The sequence below is a fragment of the Protopterus annectens genome, chromosome 12.part0 (genome assembly GCF_019279795.1).
Source record: "Protopterus annectens isolate FY-2018-M chromosome 12.part0, PAN1.0, whole genome shotgun sequence".
In the NCBI taxonomy this organism is placed as follows: Eukaryota; Metazoa; Chordata; order Ceratodontiformes; family Protopteridae; genus Protopterus; species Protopterus annectens.
Window position 1 is genome coordinate 1,328,194,659 of NC_056746.1, and position 14,859 is coordinate 1,328,209,517.

The 14,859-nt window shown below is 40.2% G+C and overlaps 1 protein-coding gene across 1 annotated transcript in view; it reads left to right on the forward strand.

The window, feature by feature from the left end:
* Positions 1-14,859, forward strand: part of ACTR5 (actin related protein 5) — a 285,428-nt gene that overhangs the window by 67,780 nt on the left and 202,789 nt on the right. Inside the window, exon 6 of the mRNA XM_044090379.1 lies at positions 7,109-7,231. Coding sequence (XP_043946314.1) covers positions 7,109-7,231 — 123 coding nt within the window. The remainder of the gene's footprint in view (positions 1-7,108; positions 7,232-14,859) is intronic.

Genomic DNA, 14,859 nt, shown 5'->3' on the forward strand with positions numbered 1-14,859 from the left:
AAGCACTGCACGATCACCTCCCCCAGGGTACAATTGCCATTCGGTAGTCTGGTACCTAAACAAACAAGGAGGAACCAGGTCCTATCCCCTTTGCAGAGAGGCCATGAGAGTATGGGATTGGGCGATTGCTTCCAAGCATTTTCTAATGGCAACGCACATTCCGGGGAAATCCAACGTGTTAGCCGACAGACTGAGCAGAACTATTCTCTCCCCTCACGAGTGGTCCTTGAACAACAGAGTGACAACACAGATTTTCACAAGATGGGGAGTCCCCTGTTGCGATCTCTTTGCAAACCCCTTCAATGCGAAGTGTCATCACTTCTTCACTCTGACCCCAGTTTCGGGGGGGATTCCCAAGGACGCTCTTGTCCACGATTGGCCCTCCGGTCTGCTATACGCCTTTCCACCGGTTCCCCTTCTCCCCAAGGTGATTCAGAAGGCGATTCGCTTAAAAAGCAAGATGATATTAATCGCCCCATACTGGCCTCGACATATCTGGTTCCCCTTTCTTCACAGATATGCATTGGAGGGTCCTTGGTTCCTGGACCAAGTTCCGGACCTTTTGACTCATCAGTCAGGACAACTCCATCAGTCCCTCCATTCGTTGAAGTTGACAGCCTGGCTACTCCTCTTCCAACCATAATTAGGACCCACTCTTTGGCTCCTGAAGTCATACACATTTTGTCTTCAGCCCACAAGACTTCTACAAAGAAAATATATAGCAGTAAATGGAAGAGATTTGCTATTTGGGCCCAGCTCCGAGGATTAGACCCAATGACAGCCTCGGTATCAGAAGTACTCAAATTTTTAGCCTCCCTGTTCCAGCAAGGCTGCTCAGTATCTACCATTAAGGTACAATTGGCGGCTATTTCTAATTTTCATGAAAGTGTGCAACCTCCCTTAATGAGCAACAAGCTTTGTAAAGCCTTTATTAAAGGAGCTTGGCTTTTACGACCCCCCATTTCGCAACCTGTACCTCCGTGGGATCTGAATGTGGTATTAGGTGCCTTAACCTCGCCACCCTTTGAGCCGGCAGCAACCTGTGATCTCAAATTCCTTTCTTGGAAAACTGCACTTCTAGTTGCTATTACTTCAGCAAGACAGGTTTCAGAGCTTCAGGCTCTATGTGTTAAACCACCTTACCTGGTATTCCACAAGGATAGAGTATCTCTTAGGACAAACCCATCCTTTATACCAAAGGTTTGTTCTAGTTTCTGTCTACAGCAATCGATGGAGCTACCGGTCTTCTTTCCCAAATATTCCAATAGAGCTGAATACACTTTTCACTGCTTAGATGTGCACAGGCAATTGCGCTTCTATTTGGATAGGACACACAAAGCACGGAAATCAGATCAACTGTTTGTGTTCTTTTCAGATAACAGATTAGGCAAAGCCATCACTAAAGTCACTATTGCCAAGTGGATCAGGGACTGCATCACTCACGTTTATCTCATCTCAAACAAGGAGCTCATAGCTCCCGTAAAAGCTCTCCACTAGAGCTATGGCCACTTCGGCAGCCTTTCATTCCAAACTTTCTATTAGCGACATTTGTGCGGCTGCCACGTGGACATCTTCACACACCTTTGTTTCTCACTACAAATTAGATGTGGCATCCAGGGGTCGAGCTTCCTTCGGTTCCACAGTACTCAGGAGTGTTTTCCAGTGAGCCACCCGGGAATTAGGTGCTAGGGACGCTGTCCCATCTGTAGAGAATGTAGGCGAGATAGGATCACATTACATCTTTTAGTTATGTACTTACCATAACTTTAGATGTATGGGATCCATCTCGCCTACATTCCTAATAACCCACCCTCCATCCCCCTGCCTTGTAGACCAGGAGAGACCGGACGGTCCGAAACTGTTTTCTTTCCTCTCTTGAAAGACCTGAGTATGTTATGACAATAGTATGTCTCTGTGAATATGAGTGCGAACAAACGAGATCTGGGGAGGTAGTGGTGGTGCATCCTGGGATAGGAGGTAACTCAGCCAATAAGAGACTGCATTCTATAGTATAGCGCCGAGTCGGAGCCGAGGATCGGCTCCGAACCCATCTGTAGAGAATGTAGGCGAGATGGATCCCATACATCTAAAGTTATGGTAAGTACATAACTAAAAGTTTTATTTATGATTCTGTAACCTGAACATCCACAATTTGTTTTTTTTTTTTTTTTGCATTTGTCATGAAAGCATCCAAAATACTGTTCTTTCTGCAGCAGTTTTGCACCAGCTGGTTAAACCCCCTCATGATTCAAGACCTGAGTCAGCTCCACTTCCTTGTACCCCAGAGCTTGAAATCTCCCAGTCTGCGCCTGGCAGATTTATATCCACATGGATATTTTTTCTGATTGTGGTATCCCATTACCTTTTTTCTCTCCTCCTCCCTTTGTATATCTGGGGAATAGTGCACTATATCAGTCCATCATCTTTCCCATCCCTCTATGTTAACTGCCAAGCCCTTAACCTAGGATCCCATACATTTTGCACCCTTACCCCATTACCTCACATCTGGCACCTTCCTTTATATAGCTGGCTGCTCTACTTCCAGTCCACCTTTCTCTTTTATTACTAGACAGCCTGTACTTGGTACATCCATGTTGTGTCCCCCTCTTGTCAAATATACATTTTTTTCAATACCAGCAATGTCCACTCTCCCATCATACTTTACTGTTTACAGCTCCCCCATCGTCTTACATTGAAGAAAATATTACCTGGCTGGACCTCTGAGTTACCATTCGATGTTTCTCAGCTATATATTTTGTTACTTTTTACATCTGTCTGTTGCCTTAATACCTCTCTCTTCACTTCTCTACTTCTTTGACACTATCACCTCCTTCCTTCTTGGGGTGCCTTCTGAACAGCATTTGGATGTCCTCGCTATATTAGCTTGGATTTTCTACAGGTGCCCAAGTTTCCTTCCACATTCCAGACCCATACAGTAGGTAGATTGGCCACTTCTAAAAATTGTTCACTGTGTGTGTGTGTGTGTGTGTGTGTGTGTGTGTGTGTGTGTGTGTGTGTGTGTGTGTGTGTGTGTGTGTGTGTGTGTGCGCACACGTATGCACTCGTGTATATGTGTATGTGTGTGTGTGTGTGTGTGTGTGTGTGTGTGTGTGTGTGTGTGTGTGTGTGTGTGTGTGTGTAAAAATAAATATGGAAGAAAAGCCTGGCACTCTGCTTCCATTTCCTGTCTTCCGTAGTAGACTCCATAGGTAAGTACTAAGGAGTATGCAGACTATTACAAGCCTAGCCAGAATAAAAACTATTCAGAAGTTATCTCAAGTTTCAAGGAGGACAAGAATTTGAGGCTGACATTACAGTGGTCTAGGTTTGCTTTGAAGATGGCAAAGATGTTACTGTGCTTGACATTTAATGGAAATTTGTCCAGAGCTTAGAGATATGTTTGAGAATGAATCTGTCATGCCAACTTGTCTTATTTATTTGCTGATGAAGATATAGTTCCAGTATTTGACACATCATTATTTCTGCAAAGGAATAGGAAGCCAGATGGAGTAGGATCTTTCATGGCTCTAAAGGCTAAACCCAGATGCCCACAGCAGAGTCTGTAAGAGACTGAGTGCAGCCCTGACTGTCTTTCCTGATAATTAAGATTCTTGAGGCCACTGTTCTTTTTAGTTATAAATTTCTGAGATCTTGCAAGTTGTGTGATATGTTCAAACAAATAGATACCAAAAGGTGCACTATATGCAACAATGGGTCTGATGAGATATGAGTAAAGGGGAATTAATACTTCTTGGATGTAGTGGCGATACCTTTGAAATTAGATTGGCCAGATAAAAGGCTTTCCGAACTACTGTGGAGACATGATGGTCAAGTTATAATCACTTCTCAACAAGAGTGCTTAGAGCCCTTACACCAGTGTCTAATTGGAGGCTGCGTCACTTTTGTGGTTAATGAAGCTGTTTTGTTTACCCAAATGAATTTTGCTACATTTTTTGAGACAATCATCTCTGCACCGGTTGTTAGCATTGTCTAATTCATGGTGGAGCAGTTGTGAGTCAGCAGAAGATTGAATAACCACACATAAGTTACAGTAATCTGCAGACTTAGTTATCCATAGACCAGGAGCGTCGGCCTGATGGTCTCTGAATGCCAAAAAGGAGAGAGCCCAAAATCGAGTCCTGTAGTACACCACTAGTAACGTTTTGCTTTCAGAAGTGGCACCTACAACTCTAACCACCTACTGTCAGACAACCAGTTAGCTGCCCACCACACAATGCAAGGATTTATGTTCATATTTACAAGTTTATCAATAATGCCTGCATGGAAAATAGTGTCAAAGGCCTTGGCCAGGTCTGGATATGTTGCATGTACTGTGTAACCAATATCTAGTGCTTTGATTACTTTTTCAAAGAAACTAATGAAGTTAAAGAGGCAGGACTTCCCCTTGACAAAGCCAAAATGATGAGGGTCCAGACATATGAGATTTTCGATGTCTAGGTTAATGAGACTGGAGATAATAGCTTTACATATGAAGCTAGTGAGACGAATAGGTCTGTAGTTAGCAGGATCTGTGGTTGGGCCACCCTTGTGTAATGGCATTACAGTAGGTGTTTCCCAGGCTTCAGGAACCAGTGGGGAAGTTTAGAGTAAAGTAGGTGTACAGAAAGTCTGTATTTGGCACTAATAATCAGGCAACCTGGTATTTTATCAGGGCCCACAGATGAAGTATTCTTAGTATTTGAGAGGGCAGAAATTACTTGTTCTGTACTAATTAAAGGGAGTGGCTGGCATATAGCTGTGAATGGAGTACAATTTGCACTAAATTTGTTAGCTAGGATATTAGATATTTCCTTTGGTTCAGAGAGTGCAGTATTATTGTGTACAAGGTCCGGATATTGTTGGATGCTACTACTTAACTTTCTGATATAGTTAAAGAAAGATTTTTACTTCTTTTTGGTTTTAGTGGCTATTTTAAGTTCATAGTTCTTCCTAATGGTTCCCTTAAGCACTTTACTAGTTTAAGTGTGCTATTAAGGTAGGTAGAATAAAACCTCTTATAAGCATTAAAGAGTTTTCTTTTTGAAGAGCTCTGATGAAGTCCCTTAATGTGAAGAAAGCACTCCACAACTATGGACATTTGTTCTAAAGTTTCAGCTACATTTCCTCGTTGTGGCTCACTTCATTTCTGACTGTTAGCAGCACTGCTGTTTGATTCCAGTGTTGTCAGTGGTTTATACTATACTCTTGGGTGTTTTTGGTGTTTTATCTGGTTCCAGTTTGTGTCTTCTCCTTTGGACTAGTGTTGCTGACTTAATTCTTCCGAAAGCAGTTGTATGATTTCTTCACCTGCCATTTCTCAGTTTTTTAACTGAAATGTATTTGTTTTTTAAAAGAGAAAACAAGCATAACAAAAACAACATGGATACATTAAAAAAATCCCAAATATTCCATTTGGAAAAAAAATAGGTGAAATTTATTTTATTTATTTATTTATTTAACACATGTTTACCAGGAAAGTCCGACTTGGAATGAAGCCAATTTTCAGCAGAGGCCCGTGGAGAAATGCTCCAGATGCATGTCTTTGTAATGTGGAAAAAACCCACACAAATGCAGGGAGGACATGCAGACTCCGCACAGAAGGTACTCCAGCCAAGAATCAAACCTCTTGCTGTGAGGCGACACCGCTACCACTGTGCCATCCTTACTACAACTCCCAAAACATACGGAGATTATCTGTCCCTTTTTGATCACATCACCAGCAATCATCAATTTTTATGGTGCCTGTCTTAAATTATCTGAGGGCTGTCTGGTGCTACCTATAAAGGATTCTCAGTTGTCATGAAATTTAGGCCAGGATTTCAACTTACTCACTGACTTACTGTATGTTTCCCCTTTGCTCCTACTAGAGGGGGCCGTATTATTTTGGTGTCTCCACTTAGTTCTCACAAGACACTTAACGGCTTCAGCTGTACCCTGCCATAGTTCCTTGTATATCAGCCCTGCTTTGCCATGTTTAATCTTCTTCCATTTGTCTAATGGAAGGACTCTTCCGTCTGTCTCTGCCCTGTAAATATGATTAAGTCATCCATTCAATATTTTGTTTTCTGTAAAAGTCACACACTAAATGCAGTCACTTGACCTAAGCCCATGGACAGCTAGCCATTGACATGTAGATAAAAATTCCAACGGCATGAGCTATGTTGCTACTTTTGTTTGCGTCGTTGCAGGGTATCACAGCTGGGATACTGCAGGACCATATATCTTGTCACGTGGCCGTATTACATTTTCTTATTTGGACAAAGATCAAGTCATTCTTTTGAAAGTGATTAAAACTGTAGCCATGCTTGGGTCTATATCATATGAGAGAATCACAGAAATTGCAAATGCTCATAATATCGAACGTAACGGACCTTGAAGTGCTTTTTCTGAGATTGCGGTACAGTGAAGAATGGGATATTTGCCCTTTCCTCACTGTAGTGCGATCTCGGAGTTGGAATATATATTTAACGGGGAGTGTGGAAAGTTCGAGGTCCGGTACGTCAGATATTATGAGCGTTCGCAATTTGTGCGATTCGCTCATATGATATAGACCTGCCATGCTTTACCCATCAGGACTAGGAGTTGTGCCCTTCTGTCTTTTTTGTGGAATCTAGTTGTACCTATACTCTTGTATGAGGAGTGACTGCTTCTTTCTATTAACTTTATTTTGTAGATTACAGAATAGCTTAAATTCTGTCAGCCAAGTGGGAGAAATGTTGCATTAACAGCTGTTTCTCTAGAAAGTGAACCTCATTTATTCTTACAGTGAAAAAGCCCCATTAGTTGTCTCTTAAAAAAATATTAGATTACAGTTGTATTGTGCCTACAGTTTAATCTCTTTACATTGAGTCGAGGGTCGTATATTATTGGTCAAGAGTGAAAGGTATTTGTTACAAGTTATAATTTTGCTTGTAGTAAAACAGAGTACAGAGTGAAGACAAGACCAGAATGAGACTGGAAGCACACTTTTTTGAAAAAAAAAAACTATAGAAAGTTTTTTGAAAACTGTGGTTGCAGCATATGACATATTCTGGTTAACCTGGCATAGTTATGCATCTTGTAGTAATGAAATCTAATTGTATGTACTGCTGTCATTTTTTTCCTTTAGACCCCTGATCTGGAGCAGCTGGGCAGTGAGCAGTCTCTGGATGATGTAGAGAGTATAACTGAGCTAGAGCCGCTGTTCAATGAGGAGACACCAGAAATTGAAAAGCCAGCAATCCCCGTACAGGTGAGGCAGATGGTCGTAACATACTCATCTTACCTTTCTTGACTTTTTGTTGTTCCTCTTTTAAGGACACAGCTCTGCATTCCTCAGTGAAAAGGTAAGCTTACAAATTACTTCAATTGTAAGGAAGTGGACTAAAAAATACTGCAAGTCCCACTTATACTGCAGTATGGGCAGTATATGTGTAAAAATACCTTGCCAGAACTGTTTTGGTAACTTATTATACAAGGAGGTAATGTAGGTAATTAACATGCTGCAGAAATAGTGACTGTTAGTAATATGTTAACATGGTATACATAATTCATGCATTATCATTTGTTTCCTAAAATAATATATACTGCATTATCTAGATAACATGTTCCACTTTATCTTTGCTAACATTTTCAAAAATGTAACTTGCTTTATGAAGAACTGTTTAAAGTTGTCAGAACATACACAGATGAGATCATGGTAACAGCACAGATAAAAAGCATAAATTAATTACAGTATTTCCAGTAAAGGTGTCAAATATGTATTACCTAATTACCATGAACCTCCAGTAGATTGTTCTTGGTGATGTCACTTTTTAACAGCTCTTTGCTGAAAAGACAGGTGTATCAGGCAGTCCTTGAATAGTGCTTCAGATTGTGCACATTGTGGCATTCTCCGTGGTTTGCATCCAAACCCCAAAGAGACACAACTCTTCTAACAGTTTACAAATTATAGCACTCTCTTTGATATCTGTAGGTAGCCTTCTTCAGAGGTGTTTGGTGAGAGTAATACAGGATGGATATATGCATTCAAGGGATTTTTCAGGTACCCCAGACCTTGATTCTTAATTTTTTGTTTTATTTTTGAGATTGACAGGTTAGTACTGAAATTGTTACACCAGTATGCAGGTAGCATGTGCAGTTCATACAGCAGAGGCTGTTCTGTTGTTAGATCTGCTGTAGACATGCTTCAGTTTTTGGAGTCCTACTTTCCTTGCTGCTCTTGGTACAGGCTGTTAACAGGAGGTCAGTCAGGTGCAAATCAGAGTCTGTGTTTAAAGATGTTCAGAAACCTTTGTACTTGGTCAAAAAATAACCAGCAAAATGGAGTGTCATGAGTAAGAAAACGAATAACCAAAAACAACTCAAGATAGACCGAACTCTCTGTGGGCTGAGGAAAAAATCAAATGCCAGTAAAATGAACTGGAAACTCTTTTATTATAACATATGTTAAGTGCTTTCATCCCTTGTTATGGGACTTCATCAGAACATAGTTTCATTAAAACACAATTAGTAATGTGTGAGCAATGCGTGACTAGGCTCAGCAAATCCTAACCTGAAATAAATTGACAAATCAGTAGACTAATATAAAAAGTAAAATACAATACTGACATTTAAAAATGCGTATATATATATATATATATATATATATATATATATATATATATATATATGTAAATATTTTTACACTTAGCTGTTGTAGTATGAAACCTCAACGTACAGCTTTGAAGCTCATAATTTTAATGCACTACTAATGGATATTGTATCGTTTTTAAGCCAGGGAATGAATTGGCTTCTAATGAAAATTGCCATAACAATTCCCTGTATTCAAGCCTTTTTCCCCAGGCTGCACCTCATACATTGGGAATGACTTGTTCCAACACAGAAAAAGAAGTATTTTATTATTTATACAAAGTAATTTGTGCTTATTTGTCATAGGAAAAATAAGCTTTAAAAATGATCACTACACGGTAGGTTCAGGTTAAGGCACTTTAATCTTGCAGCAAGGAGACAAAAACGTGCTAATACAGAGTTTGTCTAACTAAAATCAGGAAGTAAGTTTATCTTTATACACTTTCTAACAAGACATTGCCTATTAAGCTGACGTAACAGATCACAAGTTTTAACATCATCATTACATAGCAGCTGTTTGTCCATGATTTTCTGCTTGCACTATCAATTTTATGAAAAACTTCCTAAGAAAAACAACGTGGCCTTGGTGACCACCGGTTAGATACAGCTTCCCACTATGTTATGTTACCATTCAAGGTACTATAGCTAATTCGAGTACAAAGCAAGTACAGATTCTTCAAGCAGTCTTTTGTTTCATGTATCTCTTCTTTTCCGCAGCTGTGCATGTTCTCATAACACGAACAGAGCTGATTTGTTCATATTCAATCATATTATAGAAAACAGTATTGTTCTATTCATACACTATTCATACATTTTCCTGACCTAGCAGATAATCACCTGCTTCTCAGTACATTTCCAAAAGGCATAAACATGAATTTTGCTGTGCTAGCAAATACTAGGTCAGGGTGCATCTTGCAGTTTCAGAAAGCATACTGTGGTTTGAAAAATCATCTTATAATTTCATACAGGATTAAGCTGTACATAAAATAGAATGAAATGTGTTAACTCTTTTAGCTTCTAATAAGCATTAGACATATATAAAAATGAATATTTTTCTGACATTTCCCCCCTGTTAATACTTTTTATTCTATTTTCAAAAGCATAAACAGTTATCTTATTCTCCTAACCTCTTCCATTCCGGATTTGCAGTTAAGAGAGTCATTTAGTTTAGACTTATGAAAGCATTTCAGTTTTCAACAACCCTTCAATTTCAGTACTTTGATACAAAGTCTCAGAAACTGATATGTCTATAAAATCTTTGATAAAATTTTTCATGCGGGGGATACCACAACAAATGCATGCTCCTATTAGGAGTAATCCCACACAAATGGCAATCAGGATGTTCATTAGGATGGAACCCCACCCCCCAAACAAATCCTGGAAAAAGTCCATCAGAGGGTTTGGGCCTGGTTTGGTCATGGTCGACACTTGCTGGATCACCTCAAGATGGTCGTTTATCTCATGCTGGTTGTCAGGAATATATGAACAGCATTCTTCTTTGATTAAAGCGCACGTACCACCTCTCGCCACTAGGGTGAAGTCAAGAGCCATGCGGTTTTGAAGCACCACAGTTCTCATAGCATTTAGTTCATCAGTCACTAATTCGAGAGCAGAAAAAGTTGCATTGCTCATAACTTCAAGAAGTTTGGACAGTTTTCTCAGCTCCCAAATCGATTTCACTGCGCCATATGCAGGGGCTATGCCTGCCCATGATATAATAGTGTCACTCAAGTCCATGTGTGTCAGTTTATCTTTGCTTTTTACGGAGTTATGGTTTCTCCACCCTGCTTCGATTCGTCCCACTGGATTCTCAGGTCTCTTGATTGGACTTCTAAGTTTACTGCTGACCTCTCTGACGTTTCAAATTTTTCCCTGAGGCAAAGCTGCAGTGTGTTGTATGGTCGGAATCAGGTAACCCAAAAAACAACTGCCGGACCAATTCTCAGGTAGCCATTTGTATGCCTTTTTCCCACAAACAAAATAACAATTCTCTACTTTAGTATTGATATATGCTCGCCCTGCATGAAACATTTTCTTGTCAATAATAGAAAGTTGCTTCAAAAGAACAGGATTATGTCATTATTAGCCTTAATATAACATTTATAAGAAACAGTCACATTGCAATTGCCCCAACCCACCTGAATAGTGTCATTTTTATAAAAACATACAATTCCTTTTTGTGTAACAGGTAGGTACAATGCTATTTTGTCTTGTGATTTCACAGGTGTAGTATCAAAAATCAAGTTTTCCAGGTCTCATTGACCCCTAGGGGGTCAGCAGTCATTAATAATCCCCGTATGCTGTTGGTATAGCTGTGCAAATCCAGCAGTTCGAAACATTAAAAGTCTCAGCATACACATATTTAATTGCTTGGTAAGTGTTAAAGTTTGGATGCCAGTCTATGAGTAATGCATCACGTTTGTTCAGTTCAACTCGTGTGGCTGGAAAAAGGAAAGGCCACAGCAAAAAGATCATTGTTATCAGTATAGCTAACAGGATGATCATGCAATTTTTCTGAGGTTGTTCTGCATCCCTGTTTACTCTATACCTGGTCATTTTGTTCTTGTTGTACAACAGTAACAAGGTTTTTGTCCAGTTCAAAGTTCTTAACCAATTTACAGTGTGTCAGATGAATCCAGGACGCTCGCTCTGCAATCTTGACTGCAGTGGGTGTTGACAGTAGCACTTGGTACGGTCCTTCCCACTTTGGAGAACTCCAATTCCTTTTCTTCATGACCTTCACCCAGACCCACGTGCTTGGGACTACTGCTGCTTCCGATGGTCTGGCTTGTTCTTTATCTGAAACAGAATTTAACTGCAGAAGTTTGTTAATTCAAAAATCGCCTCATATACTCTGCAAGTGAACTGTCAGCCTCCTGGTCTGTGGGCATGAGAGGTTTCCACTGAGGTGTATAATATGCCCTCCCAAACAGTATTTCAAAAGGAGTTAACCCTTTTGCATTTGGAGCAGTTCTCATGCTCAACAGTGCCAGAGGCAGACAGTGCACCCAGTTCTTTTGTGTCTCACTAATCAATTTCCTAAGCTTATTTTTCAAAACTCCATTATGCCTCTCTACTAATCCTGCAGATTGGGGGTGGTATGCACAATGGTTTTTCAAAGAAATCCCGAAATAACGGCTCAATTGTTGTATAGTTTGATTTACAAAGTGTGTGCCATTGTCACTATAAATCTTTTCCGGTATGCCAAATCTAGGAATAATTTCTTTAATGAGGACTTTTGCAACAGTAGCTGCATCTGGATTTTTAGTCAGAAAAGCTTCCACCCATTTGGAAAACATATCTATAATGATAAGACAGTACTTTTTATTTTCACATTTGTTTAGCTCTATAAAATCCATACAGATAGTATGGAATGGATATGGTGGTGTAGGGAAACTCCCTTGCTTAGGCTTCAGTGCCCCCTGTGCATGATGCTTGTTACAAACATGGCATGCTGCACAAAAATTTTTTGTGTAGTTTGTAAATCCATACGTTGTAAACACTCGATTCACTAACTGTACCATCCCCCCTGTTGAGACATGGCTCAACAAAGCTGCATATCTAAACAAGTTAGATGGTAAAATTGGTTTTCTTTCTTTGGAGATGTACAGCCCTTTCTCAAGAATTGCTCCTCGTTTTATCCATTTTTGTTTTTCTACATTTGTAGTAAGTGTCTGCATTGTGTTTAACATTTCTAAATCTAAAATCTTAGATGGTTGTAATTCCTCACTCAAAAGAAATACTGCTGAAGCTGCTTGCTTTGCAGCTGTATCAGCTCTCGCATTACCTTTTGAAATCCTATCCTGCTGTTTGGTATGAGCTACGCATTTACAAATAGCTACTTTCCAAGGTAACTGAATAGATTCTAACAAATCTAAAATAAATTGCGCATGATTAATTGGTTTACCAGTAGATGTTATCATTCCTCTATTTTTCCACTGCTGCGCAAAAACATGCACAGTAGAAAAAGTGTACTGGCTGTCAGTAAAAATGTTCACACGTTTATCCTTTGCCAAGGTGCATGCCCTTGTTAAAGCAATCAATTCTGCTGCTTGTGCAGATGAGTTGTGTGGTAAAGACTTTGCTTCTAAAATCTCAGTATCAGAAACTACTGCATACCCCACTAGATTCTGTCCTGTATGACCCCTCCTACACGAGCCGTCCACATAGTATGTCACCTCGGCATCATCCAAGGGAACATCCATGAGATCTTTTCTAGGCAGTGTCTTTTGCTCAATCTCCTGTAGGCAGCAGTGTGGTTTGCCATCTGCAGGGTTTGGGAGCAAGGTTGACGGATTCAAAGTTGTGCATCATTCAATTGTCATATGAGGTTGGCTCAACAGTATAGTCATACAGGAAAGATGTCTAGCAGGAGAAAGATATGCTACTTTTTCTTGCAGTAAAATAATCGCGACTGCATGTGGCACTCTCAATGCGAGAGGGTGGAATAACACTACTGAGGCTGAAGCCTGCACTGCCATTGCAGCTGCGACTACTGCTTGTACACAGTGGGGCAAGGATCGCGCCACTGGGTCTAGCTGTGATGAATAGTAAGCTATGGGGCGTTGTTTGTCCCCATGTTGCTGTGTCAACACTGATGTCATATAACCCTGCTTACAATCTACAGTTTGGAAAAATCGTTTATGATAGTTCAATAATCCTAAAACTAATGAGGATGCTATCAGTTGTTTCAATTTGCAGAAAGCTGATTCTGCTTCTGGTGCCCATTATAATAAATCTTGTGCTGCCATAGGCTTCTTGAATATCAAGTTGGTCAGTGGAGCAGATTCCAAGGCATAGTTTGGAATCCAACTCCGACAAAAATTAGTCGTACCTAGGAAGGACATAATTTCCTTCTTGGTAGTTGGTTTGGGTGCTTGTAATATTGCTGTTTTTCTGTCTTCATCTAATATTCTGCCTTCTTTGGATATTACATATCCCAGGTATTTAACCTGTTTTTTCCAAAGTTGCAGTTTGTTTTTGTTTACTTTGTGTCCTTGAGTAGCTAGAAATTGTAGTAATGCTATGGTATCTTCTCTGCATTCTTGCTGGGTGGGGGCTGCCAGCAGAATGTCGTCTACATAAAGTAAAATCTGGCTGCCTTTCGGTGGGATAAATCCTGCCAGGTTACTTGCCATTTCCTGTGCGAATATTGTTGGACTCTCACAATATCCCTGTGGTAGTCATGTGTATGTATACCTTTTTCCCTGAAATGTAAATGCAAACCAATGTTGGCTGTCAGGGTGTATCGGTACTGAGAAAAACGCATTGCTAATATCTACCGCAGAAAAATACTTTTGTTGAGGTTTCAAATCATTCAATAAAGTGTGTGGATCTGGCACCGTAGGTGCTCTAGGTATAACTGCGTCATTTACAGCTTGTAAATCTTGGACCATACGCCATTCTCCATTTGCTTTCCTAACAGGAAATAAGGGTGTATTACATTGCGAATCGGGCGATTCTATCAATACTCCTTCCTTAAGTAAGGCTGCTATTATAGGTTTGATTCCTACTTCTGCATCCTTTCTTAAGGGATACTGTCTCTTTTGAGGTCTAAATGCTGACTTTGGCATGATAGTGACTGGTTCTGCTGTACGAATAAGTCCTACATCTGATTTCCCTGTTGACCAGAGAGTCTCTGGTATGCCTCGTAAAGCTTTTTCTTCTTCCTCTAGTAAGAGTGCTACTCAGCTGTCCTCACTTGCCTGCAAGTGCTCAGCTGGGTGTGTCTGTGTTATCCAATTCAACTTCTGCTTTTGTACTCCCTGTTCTGAAAGTTCTAATTCTGTCTGTTTTTCCCACCTTGTGACTTTTTCTCCTAGGTCTGCCCACTTTACATTCTTATCTTTAGTTAAACTAACATGTGGTAATCGATTAGATTTGTAAAGGGCTAGGAATTCCTGGGGCAATGAACAGCTAACTACACTGTTTCCTTCTGTGTCCCAGTACAGATTACGTAATACTAATCTGTTAGCATGTTTTCTAAACAGTTCTTGCTCATATTCTTTATCAGGTCCTGGTTTGCTACAGTAATATAGAGTGCAATGCAACAAATGCTTTTTATCAGTGTCAAGGGAGGGGGATTTACTGATGGCTACGTTCATCAGTTCTTCGGTTACTGCCCCTGGACCAGTCGTAACCAAGTCCTGGCTGTACCAATAAAATGTTTCACCCTCCGGTCGCACCACAAAAGTATCCATTTGTCGCTGTGCTTCCATACCCTGCATAGTTGGAACTACTGCTATGCCA